Source organism: Rhinoraja longicauda, chromosome 6, assembly GCF_053455715.1.
Source record: "Rhinoraja longicauda isolate Sanriku21f chromosome 6, sRhiLon1.1, whole genome shotgun sequence".
Classification (NCBI taxonomy): Eukaryota; Metazoa; Chordata; class Chondrichthyes; order Rajiformes; family Arhynchobatidae; genus Rhinoraja; species Rhinoraja longicauda.
The window spans coordinates 80194551-80211354 of NC_135958.1; the positions used below are offsets into that span (position 1 = coordinate 80194551).

Sequence of the window (16804 nt, forward strand, 5' to 3'; positions counted from 1 at the left end):
CTCAGCTTGGCGTTTCGTGTGATGTAGTTGAACATTTTCATGTATTTTTCAAAAACATTGCCTAAATTATTTTGTATTGTCATATTTTGTGGTAGGGAACCATCCTAAACCCCACCTCCTTCACAGCATCTTCGATTACATCTGATAATCCAATAGGGGCAGCACGGTGGCGCAGCAGTAGAGTTGCTGCCTCACAGCGCCAGAGACCCAGGTTCAATCCTGACTAAGGGCGCTGTCTGTACGGAGTTTGGACGTTCTCCCTGTGACTACGTAGGTTTTCTCCGGGTGCTCCGGTTTCCTCCCACACTCCAAAGATGTACAGGGTTGTAGGTTAATTGGCTTCGGTAAGAATTGAAAATTGTCCCTAGTGTGTAGGATAGTGCTAGTGTGCGGGGATCGCTGGTCGGCACGGACTCGGTGGGCCGAAGGGCCTGTTTCCGTGCTGCATCTCTAAACTAAACTAAAATTGAAAATTTTGCAGTATGAAAAAAAGACTGGTATGAATTTGCTTTGTGACAACACTATGATTCTCAAGGTCAACTTGATGAATTAAAATATTAACTTTGCCTACCAGTGAATAAACTAATTGTTAATCCGACCGCGACAGTGCTAAGACAAGCAAGTGGGCTGTAGTAGAGATAAGATAAGGAGTAGAAATCTTCAGCTATGCTAGGTCTGAAATATATTAAGAAAAGAAAAAGAACTGTAATTCATGTAGGAAGCAGCTCATGATTATTTTTAAACATAATCTCATCGCCAACGTTACGCCAACCTTCATCAGTATATTATAATCACATTCTGCCCTTTCCTCTCTAGCCTTTGTCTGACCATCTGCCAACCAACCCCCCTCCCCCTACCCCTCCCCATTCACACGCATCCACCTATCACTTGCCTGGTTTTGTCTCCCCCCCCCCCCCCCCCCACTACATTCAGACTGAAGAAGGGTCCCAACAAGAAACATCACCTGCCCATGTTCTCCAGAGATGCTGCCTGACCCGCTGACTTACTCCGGAAATCCACGGTGGCGCAGCAGTAGAGTTGCTGCCTTACAGCGCTTGCAGCGCCAGACTCCCGGGTTCCATCCTGACTACGGGTGCTGGCTGAACAGAGTTTGTACGTTCTCCCCGTGACCTGCATGGGTTTTCTCCGAGCTCTTCGGTTTCCCCCCCACACTCCAAAGATGTACAGGTATGTAGGTAAATTGGCTTGGTAAATGTAGAGGTTGACCCTAGTACGTGTAGGATAGTGTTGGTGTGCAAGGATCGTTGGTCGGCGTGGACCTGATGGGCCGAAGGGACTGTTTCCGCGCTGCATCTCTAAACTAAACTCAGTATCTTTTTTTTGTAAGCCAGCATCGGCAGTTTCTTGTGTCTTTACACTGACATTCATTTGACAGGCCACTATCTTTGTCATTACTCCACATAAAATCCCTATTTTTAAATAGTGAATATAATTTAATTAATAGAGTCTCTGCATCATAATGTACTGGCCAGAGGAAAATGACTCAGAATTGAAAAATGTTATCAAGATGACATTTCCATCAAATAGTTGCACATGTGTCACGAACTAATAACATCCTTGTAGACCAGAAGACTAAACTACAAGTTAGGTGGCAATCATACACCAGGATAATTGCAAAACCTTTAAAAAAAAATGCTACACTGAATTGAACGTTCGTTTATTGACTTACCTTTCTTGATTTGGAGATGTCACAGTGGTTGCCAGTGATGTCACGTTCACAGGAGTTGAGGTGGTGAAATTTGACAGGGGGCATCCTGATATTGATGTTTCAAGTAACCCAGTAAACTTAGCAGAGGGTGGATAGATCTGAGCAGCAATTCCTACCCACATAGAAAGGGATAATCCAACACACAGACCTGCAAACGCGCCCTGGCACAGATGGAGAGTATTAACATTTCATATTATTGTGCAGCAAAAGAAACAGGGCTTTGATAGATACAAAATACTGGAGTAACTCAGCCGAACAGGTAGCATCTCTGAAGAGAAGGAATGGGTGACGTATCGGGTCGAGACTCTTCTTCAGACCCGAAATGTCACCCATTCCTTCTCTCCAGAAATGCTGCCTGTCCCGCTGAGTTACTCCAGCTTTTTGTGCCTACTTCCCTTCCATTGACTCCGTTTATACCTCACACTGCCTTTGCAAGGCCAGCAGCATAATCAAGGCAAAGTCACGCCCTGGCCACTCCCTCTTCTCCCCTCCCCCATCGGGCAAAACGTTTTTCACACGGGACAATAAACTGAACGCAAGTATGGTGAGGTGCTGGCCCAATGAAGTTGCAACAAATGCAAGAAACTGGACTATATGGGTGTCTTATTGCTAATATGTGTAAGAAGTAAGAATGAAAGTAAGCATGGAGGTACAGCAGGCAGTGAAGAAAGCTAATGGCATGTTATCCTTCATAACAAGAGGAGTTGAGTATAGGTGCAAAGAGGTCCTTCTGCAGTTGTACAGGGCCCTGGTGAGACCGCACCTGGAGTACTGTGTGCAGTTTTGGTCTCCAAATTTGAGAAAGGACATTCTTGCTATTGAGGTTTGCAGCGTAGGTTCACGAGGTTAATTCCCGGAATGGCGGGACTGTCGTATATTGAAAGACTGGAGCGACTAGGCTTGTATACACTGGAATTTAGAAGGATGAGAGGGGATCTTATTGAAACATATAAGATTATTAAGGGGTTGGACACGTTAGAGGCAGGAAACATGTTCCCAATGTTGGGGGAGTCCAGAACAAGGGGCCACAGTTTAAGAATAAGGATAAGACCATTTAGAAGGAGACGAGGAAAAACCTTTTCACCCAGAGAGTTGTAAATCTGTGGAATTCTCTGCCTCAGAAGGCAGTGGAGGCTGATTCTCTGGATGCTTTCAAGAGAGAGTTAGATAGAGCTCTTAAAGATAGCGGAGTCAAGGGATATGGGGAGAAGACAGGAATGGGTTACTGATTGTGGATGATCAGCCATGATCACAGTGAATGGCGTTGCTGGCTCGAAGGGCAGAAGTCACTACTCTGGCACCTTTTGTCTATTGTCCATTGTCTATTGGAACTGCAGATGCTGGTTTAAACCGAAGATAGATACAAAAAGCTGGAGTAACTCAGTGAGATAGGCAGCATCTCTGGAGAGAAGGAATGGGTGACGTTTTGGGTCGAGATCTTTCTTCAGACTGGTTAGGGAAAAGGGAAACGAGAGATATAGACGGTAATGTGGAGAGATAAAGAACAATGAATGAAAGATATGCAAAAAAGTAACAATGAAAAAGGAAACAATAGACAATAGGTGCAGGAGGAGGCCATTCGGCCCTTCGAGCCTGTACGCACCGCCATTCAATGTGATCGTGGCTGATCATTCACAATCAGTACCCCGTTCCTGCCTTCTCCCCCAAACACCCTGACTCCGCTATCTTTAAGAGCTCTATCTAGCATTGTAACAGGCCATTGTAAGTTGTTTGTCGGGTGAAAATGAGAAGCTTGTGCGACTTGGGTGGGGGAGGGATAGAGATAGAGGGAATGCCGTGGCGACCTGAAGTGAGAGAAATCAAGAATCCTACCGCTGGGCTGCAAGTTGCCCAAGCGAAATATGAGATGAGATGACTAATATCCTGATGGCATGATAAAAGGCAATTATAATTGTTTATACAATTGCAGTGTCCTGCTTTGCAATATAATTTTCCGGTGTAAATTTAAAGCAGATTTCAGTCATGGCTTTCTCAAAATAAGCTCTTACCTTGCCATTACTCTGTGGAAACAATGCTGCTAAAGTGAATACACCCAGTATGGGTCCTTGAATTATTCCTGCCACACTTAGTGATGCCTGGGAATGATAACAAACATGATTACATTCAGAGCTACACTTGACACGCAAGTAAAACCATATTTCATTAATAAACCAGGAATGAGTAGGTATGGTGAACGTTTGTCGGCACTGGGCCTGTACTCGCTGGAGTTTAGAAGAATGAGGGGGGGGATCTCATTGTAACGTACAGAATAGTGAGCGGCCTGGATAGAGTGGATGTGGAGAGGATGTTTCCACTGGTAGGAGAGTCTAGGACTAGAGGTCACAGCCTCAGAATTAAAGAACATTCTTTTAGGAAGGAGATGAGGAGGAATTTCTTTAGTCAGGGTGGTAAATCTGTGGAATTCTTTGCCACAGAAGGCTGTGGAGGCCAAGTCAATTGATATTTTTAAGGCAGAGATAGATCCTGTAGATTCTTAATTAGTACGGGTGTCAGAGGTTATGGGGAGAAGGCAGGAGAATGGGGTTAGGAGGGTGAGCTAGATCAGCCATGATTGAATGGCGGAGTAGACTTGATGGGTCGAATGGCTTAATTCTACTCCTATTCCTTATGACTTATGACTAAACACTTACCTGAATGATATTTCCTTTTAACAGAGAAGCCACCCCTGCCAGGCCAATCATGGCAAATCCAAATAACATAGCTGTGTATGGTCAGAGAACAATATATCAAAATAAAAAAACTATTTTTTTCAAAAATGCATCATTAAAACTGTACTTATTTGTATAACTGTGTCAACAGCACGCTGCTGTACGGCAGTGAGACATGGACTACATATGCCAGACTGGAGAGAAGACTCAACACCTCCCACCTTAGAAGCATCCTCCGTATCCTGGGTATACCCTGACAAGACAGAGTGTCCAACGCCGAGATCCTGTCTCACGCTGGCCTTCCGAGTATGTACACTCTACTCAGGCAGCACAGGCTGCGGTGGCTGGGCCATGTCCACCGCATGGAGGATGGCCGTATTCCAAAAGACATCCTCCTCTGTGGAGAGCTGACATCTGGGAGGAGAACCATCGGCCGCCCCCAGCTACGTTACAAGAGGGATTTGAAGGCGCTCGACATCGATGTGAGGTCCTGGGAGAGTCTTGCAGCTGACCACACGAGGTGGAGAGGTACCCTGAACCAACACCTCAAAACGGGGGAAGAGAAACTGATGAACGCAGCGGCAGACAAGCGGGCACGCAGAGAGGAGCGCAGCAACTTCAACAGACCGGAGACCGCACACAAACGTGACCTTTGCCACAGAGACTGTCACTCCCGCATTGGTCTCTTCAGCCACAAGCGACGCTGCTCTAGCCGAGGTGTGGAGCAAGCAGCCAACTAGGATGCATCACCCATGGTCAACCATGACCGAGGGGGCCTAAGAATGTGCTGAACGTGATGTCAAATAAAACGAATCCCTTCAGCCTGCACATAATCCCTCTCCCTCCAACGATGCGCTCGTCCAAAAGCCGCTTGATTACCGCTGTCATATATGCTTCCGCCACCACCCCCAACCCCCAGCGTGATTATAGACAATAGACAATAGGTGCAGGAGGAGGCCATTCAGCCCTTCGAGCCAGCACCGCCATTCAATGTGATCATGGCTGATCATTCTCAATCAGTACCCCGTTCCTGTCTTCTCCCCATACCCCCTGACTCCGCTATCCTTAAGAGCTCTATCTAGCTCTCTCTTGAATGCATTCAGATAATTGGCCTCCACTGCCTTCTGAGGCAGAGAATTTCACAGATTCACAACTCTCTGACTGAAAAAGTTTTTCCTCATCTCAGTTCTAAATGGCCTACCCCTAATTCTTAAACTGTGGCCCCTGGTTCTGGACTCCCCCAACATTGGGAACATGTTTCCTGCCTCTAACGTGTCCAACCCCTTAATAATCTTATGCGTTTCGATAAGATCTCCTCTCATCCTTCTGGCACCAAACTCTCTGTAAAACCCGCACATCTCCTTAAAATTTCACCCACTCACCCCAATGCTCTGCACAGGTGGCACAACCTTAAAGTTTTTGACATTGGCAGGCTGGGAATGATTCTGATAGTCTACACTAAATATACTACCTCTCATAATTTTACAACCTTCCTACAAATCTTCCTTCAGCCACCAATGCTCAAGAATAAGCAACCCACGTTTGTCCTATCTCTCTGTATAGCTAACACCCTCCAACCCAGGCAGCATCCTGCTACACTTTACTTTTTTTTTTAAACACACCCCCCCCCCCCAACTATCTTATACTCAATCCCCTGACCAACGAAGGCAAGCGTATATATATATATATGCATATATATGCCTTCTTTGCCACTCTGTCCATTTACTACTTTCAGAGAGCGATGGACTTGATGCCCAAGATCCTCCTGTACATAAATGGAGTTAAAGGTCCTGCTATTACTGTATATTTATCCCTTGCATTTGACCTCACACTTGCCTGTATTAAACTCCATCTGTCATCTCAATAATAGACAACAGGTGCAGGAGGAGGCCATTCGGCCCTTCGAGCCAGCACCGCCATTCAATAGACAATAGACAATAGGTGCAGGAGTAGGCCATTCAGCCCTTCGAGCCAGCACCGCCATTCAATGCGATCATGGCTGATCACTCTCAATCAGTACCCCGTTCCTGCCTTCTCCCCATACCCCCTAACTCCGCTATCCTTAAGAGCTCTATCCAGCTCTCTCTTGAAAGCATCCAACGAACTGGCCTCCACTGCCTTCTGAGGCAGAGAATTCCACACCTTCACCACCCTCTGACTGAAAAAGTTCTTCCTCATCTCCGTTCTAAATGGCCTACCCCTTATTCTTAAACTGTGGCCCCTTGTTCTGGACTCCCCCAACATTGGGAACATGTTATCTGCCTCTAATGTGTCCAATCCCCTAATTATCTTATATGTTTCAATAAGATCCCCCCTCATCCTTCTAAATTCCAGTGTATACAAGCCCAATCGCTCCAGCCTTTCAACATACGACAGTCCCGCCATTCCGGGAATTAACCTAGTGAACCTATGCTGCACGCCCTCCATAGCAAGAATATCCTTCCTCAAATTTGGAGACCAAAACTGCACACAGTACTCCAGGTGCAGTCTCACCAGGGCCCGGTACAACTGTAGAAGGACCTCTTTGCTCCTATACTCAACTCCTCTTGTTACGAAGGCCAACATTCCATTGGCTTTCTTCACTGCCTGCTGTACCTGCATGCTTCCTTTCATTGACTGATGCACTAGGACACCCAGATCTCGTTGAACTCCCCCTCCTCCTAACTTGACACCATTCAGATAATAATCTGCCTTTCTATTCTTGCTTCCAAAGTGAATAACCTCACACTTATCTACATTAAACTGCATCTGCCATGTATCCGCCCACTCACACAACCTGTCCAAGTCACCCTGCAGCCTTATTGCATCTTCCTCACAATTCACACTACCCCCCAACTTAGTATCATCTGCAAATTTGCTAATGGTACTTTTAATCCCTTCGTCTAAGTCATTAATGTATATCGTAAATAGCTGGGGTCCCAGCACCGAACCTTGCGGTACCCCACTGGTCACTGCCTGCCATTCCGAAAGGGACCCATTTATCCCCACTCTTTGCTTTCTGTCTGTCAACCAATTTTCTATCCATGTCAGTACCCTACCCCCAATACCATGTGCCCTAATTTTGCCCACTAATCTCCTATGTGGGACCTTGTCGAAGGCTTTCTGAAAGTCGAGGTACACCACATCCACTGACTCTCCCTTGTCAATTTTCCTAGTTACATCCTCATGGCTGATCATTCTCAATCAGTACCCCGTTCCTGCCTTCTCCCCCTACCCCCTGACTCTGCTATCCTTAAGAGCTCTATCTAGCTCTCTCTTGAATGCATTTAGAGAATTGGCCTCCACTGCCTTCTGAGGCAGAGATAGATTCACAACTCTGACTGAAAAAGTTTTTCCTCATCTCCGTTCTAAATTTCCTATCCCTTATTCTTAAACTGTGGCCCCTGGTTCTGGACTCCCCCAACATTGGGAACATGTTTCCTGCCTCTAACGTGTCCAACCCCTTATTAATCTTATACGTTTCAATAAGATCCCCTCTGATCCTTCTAAATTCCAGTGTACACAAGCCTAGTCGCTCCAGTCTTTCAACATATGACAGTCCCGCCATTCCGGGAATTAACCTAGTAAACCTATGCTGCATACCCTCAATAGCAAGAATATCCTTCCTCAAATTTGGAGACCAAAACTGTACACAGTACTCCAGGTGCGGTCTCACTAGGGCCCTGTACAACTGCAGAAGGACCTCTTTGCTCCTATACTCAACTCCTCTTGTTATGAAGGCCAACATTCCATTGTCCAACATCTCCTCACCCATATCTGTAAATTATTATACCATGCTACATCCTATAAAAGCCTTCTTCACTGTCTGCAATTCCACCAAGTTTTGTATCGACTGTAATCGTACTAAGGTCTCTTCCTCACGGCGCGGGGTGCGGCTCGGCCGCGGGGCCTTCCATCGCCCGGTGCGGCTCGGCCGCTGGACTTAACAGTGCCCGGTGCGGCTTGGCCGCGGGGCCTTCCATCGTCCGGTGCGGCTCGGCCGCGGGACCTAACATCGCCCGGTGCGGCTCGGCTGCGGGACCTAACATCACCCGGTGCGGCTCGGCCGCTGGACTTAACAGTGCCCGGTGCGGCTTGGCCGCGGGGCCTTCCATTGCCCGGTGCGGCTCGGCCGCGGGACTTAGCTGCGCACGGCTCGGCCGCGGGGCCTTCCATCACCCGGCTCGGCCGCGAGACGTTTCAGCGCCCGGTGCGACTCGGCCGCGGGGACTTCCATCCCCTTGCGGGGACTGTGCGGGTCGGTCGGGGACGAGCTGTCTGTCCGTGGGCGTGGGGAAGAGAGTGGAAGTTTTGTTGCCTCCATCACAATGAGGGGGTGTTTGGAGTCACTGTGATGGATGTTTGTGTTGGGGTCATGTGTCTTGTGTTCTTTTTCTTTTGTGTGTGACTGCTATGTAGTTTCGTTCGGTACCTTGGTACCGAATGACAAATAAAGCTCTGTTGAACTGTTGAACTGTTGAACCCATCTCCATTTATGTGCAAGGTAGACACAAAATGCTGGAGTAACTCAGCGGGTCAGGCAGCATCTCGGGAGAGAAGGAATGGGGTGACGCTTTGGGTCGAGACCCTTCTTCAGACTGATGTCAGGGGAGGGGGCGGGAAGAAGGGTCTCAACCCGAAACGTCACCCATTCCTTCTCTCCAGAGATGCTGCCTGGCCTGCTGAGTTACTCCAGCATTTCGTGTCTACCTTTGATTTTAACCAGCATCTGCAGTTTTTTTCCTATACAATATCTGCTCCTAATTTACTCTCCCCAGCTCCTGCCTAGTAATGTTGCAATTTACCCTCCAATTTAGCATCTTCCCCCCAAGGAGTGTGGAATTAAGTGGTATAAAGTGGAAGATTTTTGTGATCGAGAATATAACCTAGGAGCTTTGTGATCCGTGTCTTCTTCCTGTTAGAAAGCTGTTCCCAAGGTTTCCAGATAGGCTTTATAAAATCTTCAACAGTGATTGCAGCCATAGCACTGATGCCAGAAGACATTGAGCTGTCAACAGGAAAAGTAAATGTTACTATACACTTTGGTTTACAATGCTTTTTAAAAAAAAATTAACGATTAAAGACTTTGCAAAAATGTTTCTTTCTCTCTAAAATCATGATACATGCAGTGCAAAATCAAAATTCTTTTAATCTTTCTCCATCTTTCTCATACAATCACGGCTGATTATTTGAGCAAAAAAAAACCCCACTTCAATACAAACTTTTTCCTTCAAGAGGCATTGGTTTGTTTTCATTGTTCTTAAAATATTTGGAGAAAAACTACTGAGCAGAAATGCTAAAAATGCAGGAAAATAAACTGCAGTCCAACTGCTTATGTCTGAACTGCCCAAAAGCATCTTCACGATCTAGCATTAGTGGTATGTCGATGATTTATAGCTTGCACCCTCCTGAACCTTGTGTGATGTGTGGCGTACCTCAATGTGCCACTGTATGCACTGGCAACAAAGAGTCCAGCTACCCCAGGTGTCTGATCCAAAATCTCCACAACCATCAATGGCATCAGCTTCAGGGAAAATAAAATAAAAATAAACCATTTGCAAAAGACGTACAGGTTTGTAGGTTAATTGGCTTGGTAAATGTAAATATTGTCCCTAGTGTCTGTAGGGGTCGCTGGTCGGCGCGGACCCGGTGGGCCGAAGGGCCTGTTTCCGCGCTGTATCTCTAAACTAAACTAAACTAAAAGGATCCTAATGTTGATATTGCTGCTAGTTGATACTTATTCCATTCTTAATTTAGTTAACATTTATTTTCCTGAAAGCTTGGTAGACAAGTTGTGATATTTAATTTCAGCACTCCTGTCATAAGGCAGCAGGTCACATTAGGAAACTCTGCCTGGCCCAGATCACAACTTTGTGTATATTAAAATTAATGGAACTATACTGTAGTCTTCTCACAGTTTAATTTGCTGATGTTATTGAACGTAAGTATGTCAATATATGAAGAGATATTTCTATTTTGTTACTCGTTATATTTATACTTAGAGCATCAGCTGACATGAATCTGATGTCCAGAACCAGGGGCCACAGTTTAAGAATCAGGGGTAGGCCATTTAGGACGGAGATGAGGAAAAACTTTTTCAGTCAGAGAGTTGTAAATCTGTGGAATTCTCTGCCTCAGAAGGCAGTGGAGGCCAATTTTCTGAATGCATTCAAGAGAGAGCTAGATAGAGCTCTTAATGATAGCGGAGTCAGGGGGTATGGGGAGAAGGCAGGGACGGGGTACTGATTGAGAATGATCAGCCATGATCACATTGAATGGTGGTGCTGGCTCGAAGGGCCGAATGGCCTACTCCTGCACCTATTGTCTATTGATGGATGTATACTGAATGTTAATTTTGCTCCATAGTTCTATCTACAACAAAATTCTCCACATGTTAAGTATTAAACATAGAAACATAGAAAATAGGTGCAGGAGTAGGCCATTCGGCCCTTCAAGCCAGCACTGCCATTCAATATGATCATGGCTGATCATCCGAAATCAGTACCCCGTTCCACAGATTCACCACCCTCTGGCTAAAGAAATTTCTCCTCATCTCCTTCCTAAAAGAGGGTCCTTTAATTCTGAGGCTATGACCGCTAGTCCTAGACTCTCCGACTAGTGGAAACATCCTCTCCACATCCACTGAATCCAAGCCTTTCAATATTCTGTATGTTTCAATAAGGTCCCCCATCATTCTTCTAAACTCCAGTGAGTACAGGCCCAGCGCTGACAAACTTTCATTAGAGGTTAACCTACTCATTCCTGGGATCATTCTTGTAAACCTCCGCTGGATCCTCTCCAAAGCCAGCAAGCACATCCTTCCTTAGATATGGCTCCCAAAATTGCTCACAATATTCCAAATGCGGCCTTGAAGGCAGGCTCAGTTATAGAGCTTGAGGCATCATGGGTAAGATAGTATAGTGGCTAAGTTATTCAATTTACGCCGAAGCAGCCTACATCAACCGTTCCCACAACAGTCAAGGAATTAATATTAAAATTAATGTGCTTATATAATTTGTGAATTTGAAACCTAATTTGATTCTCACATTTTCAGAGGAATATGGATTCATTCCAGTTCCACCATGGTATAGTTTACTCTTAACTGCCTTCTGAAATACTAGCAAAACCATTCAAACATGTCAAAATCACTTTATTGAAACGCAATAAGAGGCGTAAACACCCAAGTATCTGAAAAGTGCTGGTTGTATTAAGGTACGCAAAATCCGAGTGCTACTTCCTGAGGGGAGAGGAAAAGTTCATCTAACCTGCAAAAGTTCAACATCAGACAATAAAGATATATTGTATTGTATTGTATTGTATTGTATTGTATTGTATTGTAGTACAACGTTGCACAGGGGATCTGCTGGAACTAACTTGAAACTGGTACGAACAAATCTTACAACCTTTAAAAAATAATCTTTTGTATTAGCAAGAGGAATATCGTTAATATGCCCAGCACTGAAGAAAATGAGCATGGAAGAATTTCCAGGTCTTTAGTTAACATTAGCAAGAATGGTTTTGAATTCCATGCTGAGTTTTATTTTTGCTTTCTAGATTCTTTTCTGTAACTCCTTTGATTTGTAGTTTCATTCTTTTTAACACCCAAGTTACTTGATTTGCAGTTCCCAGAGCTTGTTCTGCTGGACAACCTACTTATCAGCCATCCGGCACCATCCCCTTTTCTAACTAATCTTTACCTACAAGAAAAAATACCTCCTCTCCCTCATCCCTAAATTCTTTAACATGAATGGACACAATCTATCTGTAACTGAGATTTACCTTCCTGATATCTGGTCAGAATCTCAATTTTCTACCACTTTCTCTCTCAATTTCTTTTCATTCTATGAAAATCGTGTTTCATTTTAATAGGGCTATTGTCCTGGTGAGTTTATGGGAGAAATTTGGGGGGTGACATTTAGATTTGAAGTTTATGAAATTAGATTTTGTAATTAAAGATTTAAAGATCATCTAATATGCAAACAAAACTGAAGTCACAGATTAAGTTCATTTTAAAAAGAATTAAATGTTACTTACCTGGTTGGTGTTACTAATTCTGTTTGCCTTTATTGGATCACACAAGCCATAAAGAGCATACATGACTAAACCACACAGGCAGGCTGTCGTAAGAACTATAACCATGCCAATCCAGTTCAGAAATATTGCTCTGTGAAATCACAAATGACTGTTAGTAATAAAGTAGATTTATGAATTTTACATGATACATAAAATGAAAAGGGAAAAAAAACTGCAGATGCTGATTTCAATCGAAGGTAGACACAAAATGTTGGAGTAACTCAGTGGGTCAGGCAGCATCTCGGGAGAGAAGGAATGGGTGGCGTTTCGGGTCGAGACCCTTCTTCGGACTGATGTCAGGGGAGGGGACTGACATCAGTCTGAAGAAGGGTCTCGACCCGGAACGTCACCCATTCCTTCTCTCCCGAGATGCTGCCTGACCCGCTGAGTTTTTTAGATTTTTTTTAGATTTTTTAGATTTTTAGATGTAGAGAGACAGCGCAGAAATAGGCCCTTCGGCCCACCAGGTCTGCACTGCCCAGCGATCCCCGCTCACTAACACTATCCTACACCCAGTAGGGACAATATTTACATTTGCCCAGCCAATTAACCTACATACCTGTACGTCTTTGGAGTTACTCCAGCATTTTGTGTCTACTTATAAAATGAACTTTCTTTGCACATGCTCATAAATTGCTTCAACATTAAAATCTGAATGACATATAAGCAAAGGAGAACATAACCTTAACATGAATGCTGGATATCGTGCAGAGATCTGAAATTATAATTTATTGGAAAACTTATTCTGGAGATTCAGGAGACAGGAAAGATAAGTAAAATTAGCCAATTTTAAAATAAATTACACTTCCTCCAAGAAACGACTTAATTTTGTAATTCAATAATTCAAAATACTTTGAATTTGCCCCTCTTTAACAACTCCAACTTACTAGACAGTAGAGATTTATGGGGAATTGTTCCCAAACAGGCACCATGAATGTTAATAGCACTTTGATTGTGTCTTTAATGAGGTACTATATTGTGGCCCAATGTTTTTCACGCAATAAAAAGCCACTCCCTGCAATCCAATTAAAAACAGAAAAAGGTGGAAATGCTTAGCGGGGTCTAGAGGAACAGGATTAACTTTTCAGGTTAAAGATCCTTCATCAGAAAGTGAGAAAACAAGACGGTAGAGCCACAACTCTTTTTCCATCACATAGACTATAGTGCTGCTTCATGAACTCACACAGAATTCGAAAACTTCTTTACATTTGCTGTCAATTTCCACCCTGCTCTCCGCCCATCCCTGACTTCCCTTCCCCTTCCGGATTTCTGAAAGAATTCCACTCCATTCTCCCAATTTCCCCCATCTCCACTGCTTTAACTCCAATGACAAAAGTTTTCCAAATTGATGCTATGATGCCTTTGTTTTTCCTTAATTGCGGCTTAAATCTCATATTATCTTCACCACATTTCCATCCCTTTCCTTCAGATTCCACTATTCGTCCTCCCATTGTGGGCAATTTACACTGGCCCGTTAAGCTGAATATTTTGTGATGTGGAAGGAAACTGGACCGACTGGAGGAAACCCACATGATCACAGGGGAACATGCAAGACATTACTGGAGGTCTGGATTAAACAGGGTCTATAAGCCCCGGCCCGGGGTAGATCGCCGACTCGGGGGGGACTGAGTTCCCCCCCCTCCCCCCCCGATGCAGGAGCTTGATCGCCCCGACGAGGAAGGCCTGCCGCTGGCTATGGGAGTCAAGATCGTCCCGTCAACGGAAGGTTAGAGGCCCCCGACCGCTGGAGGACAAAGAAGGGAGAGATTGAACTTTCTTTTCACCTTCCATCATGGTGAGGAATGTGGAGGAGTCACTGTGGTGGATGTTCATGTTAAAATGTATTTTGAGTGTCCTGTTGCTTTTTATTGTTATGACTGTGTGGCAAATGAAGTTCCTTGTATGCTGCAAAACATACTTAGCTAATAAAGTATGATTGTGATAGTGATTGTGATAAGCTACCATGGCAACTTACTTTTATCAAGAGCGACTTACTTCTTGGCTTCTTTCTCACTCTTACAGGCAAGGTATCTTTGTACCTGCGCTTGATTACAACTATATGTTGCTGTCCATCCAAATGTGCCTCCAACTATTATAGTCCAAAACGTGTGCCTCCTCCTAGGGTCAGGATCAAAGCTGGAAAAATAATCCCATGTTACCTGATCAGCCACTCAAATCATCATTAGGCCTCCCCTGTCTCTCCAACATTAGCAAATTGATCATTCTAAAGTAAAAATGACCAGTTACTTACCTGCTCAATTGAAGCAAGAAGGAACCTAACACTCTTGGAGTAAAGGCAGGTTAAGGATGACATTTGGGAAGTTTAAATAGGGTATTTTGATCATGAAACCGAAGAAAAATAAAGTGATCTCTCCCAATGACTACTGACCAGTAGCTCTAACATCAACCACAATCATTGGGGTGGCACGGTGGCGCAGTGGTAGAGTTGCTGCCTTACAGCGCTTAGCAGCGCCGGAGACCCGCATTCGATCCCGACTGCGGGTGCTGTCTGAACGGAGTTTGTACGTTCTCCCCGCGACCACATGCGTTTTCTCTGAGACCTTCAGTTACCTCCCACACTCCAAAGACGTACAGGTATGTAGGCTAATTGGCTTGGTGTATGTGTAAATTGTCCCTAGTGTGTGTAGGATGGTGTTAGTGTGCAGGGATCGCTGGTTGGCGCGGACTTGGTGGGCCGAAGGGTCTGTTTCCGTGCCGTATCTCTAAACTAAACTAAAGATAAGGATACGCTTTTAAAGGTTTGTTAGGGCCCACATCTGATCAGTTTTCCAGATTACCTAGACCTTGCAATTTACATGCAGGAAATGTAGGTCTACAGAGGATGCCATCTCCTTGGCACTACGTTTAACTTTGGATCACCTTGACAATAACACCTATGGCAGGATCCTACTTGTTGACTGCAGCTCGCCCATTAACACCATTACACCAAATAAACTCATCCCTAAATTTCTGGACCTAAGCATTGGGTCCTCCCTCTGCAACTGGTTTCTGGACTTCCTGACTGGCAGGGTGGTGAATCCGTGGAATTCTTTGCTGTGGAGGACGAGTCAGTGGATATTTTGAAGGCAGAGAGAGATAGATTTTTCATTAGTCCAGGTGTCAGAGGTTATGGGGAGAAGGCAGGAGATTGGGGTTAGGAGGGAGGGATAGATCAGACATGATTTTTTAGATTTAGATTTAAAGATACAGCGCAGAAACAGGCCCTTCGGCCCACCGGGTCTGCGCCACCCAGCGATCCCCGCACATTAACACTATCCTACACCAACGAGGGACAATTTTTACTTTTGCCCAGCCAATTAACCTATAAACCTGTACGTCTTTGGAGTGTGGGTGGAAACCGAAGATCTCGGAGAAAACCCACGCAGGTCACGGGGGGAACGTACAAACTCCGTACAGACGGCGCCCGTAGTCAGGATCGAACCTGAGTCTCCGGCGCTGCATTCACTGTAAGGCAGCAATTCTACCGCTGCACCACCGTGCCGCCCTTGATTGAATGGCAGAGTAGAGTTGATGGGCCGAATGGCCTAATTCTATCCCTTATGACCTCAGATGGTTAAAATTGGTCATGACAGTCCCTCCACTCTGCCCCTCAATACTGGTGCCTCTGAGGATTATGCGCTCAGCTCCTTGCTCTGCTCGCTGCTCACTCGTGACTAGGCGACCAAATGCAACACCAACTCGATCATATATATAAGAAAATAACTGCAGATGCTGGTACAAATCGATTTATTCACAAAATGCTGGAGTAATTCAGCAGGTCAGGCAGCATCTCGGGAGAGAAGGAATGGGTGACGTTTCGGGAGAAGGGTCTCGACCCGAAACGTCACCCATTCCTTCTCTCCCGAGATGCTGCCTGACCTGCTGAGTTACTCCAGCATTTTGTGAATAAACCAACTCGATCATTACGTTCACCAATGATACCACAGTTGTCACCAGATCGACAATGACGATGAGATGGAATACAATACAGAGATAGAGAACCTTGTGCCATGGTGTCAGGACAACAGCCTAGCCTTTTAATGTCAGCAAGATGAAAGAGTTGGTGGACCGAAGGAAGCAAGGGGGTGAACACGTCCCAGTCCTCATCAACAGGTGCTGTAGAGATGGTCAACATTACTACGCGTCTATAATCACCAGCAGCTTAACTTGGTGTGGTTATCAAGAAAGTGCAGTAACGTATTTCTTTTCATAGGCATCTGAGAAGATTCATCATGTCCATGAGGATTCTCTCAAACTTCTACAGATACATTGTAGAATGAGTTCTGATGGTATGCATCTCAGCCTGGAATGGCAACTGCTCTGCTGTTGGCCACCTGAACCTGCAGACTGGTGA

General features: G+C 45.0%; 1 protein-coding gene across 1 annotated transcript in view; it reads right to left on the reverse strand.

The window, feature by feature from the left end:
- LOC144594654 (sodium-coupled monocarboxylate transporter 1-like) overlaps positions 1–16804 on the reverse strand; it is a 37781-nt gene that overhangs the window by 9010 nt on the left and 11967 nt on the right. Inside the window, exons 8-15 of the mRNA XM_078401455.1 lie at positions 14446–14586; positions 12412–12541; positions 9813–9901; positions 9264–9385; positions 4381–4451; positions 3739–3825; positions 1691–1890; positions 572–675 (exon numbers count right to left, since the gene is read on the reverse strand). Of these exons, the coding sequence (XP_078257581.1) occupies positions 572–675; positions 1691–1890; positions 3739–3825; positions 4381–4451; positions 9264–9385; positions 9813–9901; positions 12412–12541; positions 14446–14586 (944 nt within the window). The remainder of the gene's footprint in view (positions 1–571; positions 676–1690; positions 1891–3738; positions 3826–4380; positions 4452–9263; positions 9386–9812; positions 9902–12411; positions 12542–14445; positions 14587–16804) is intronic.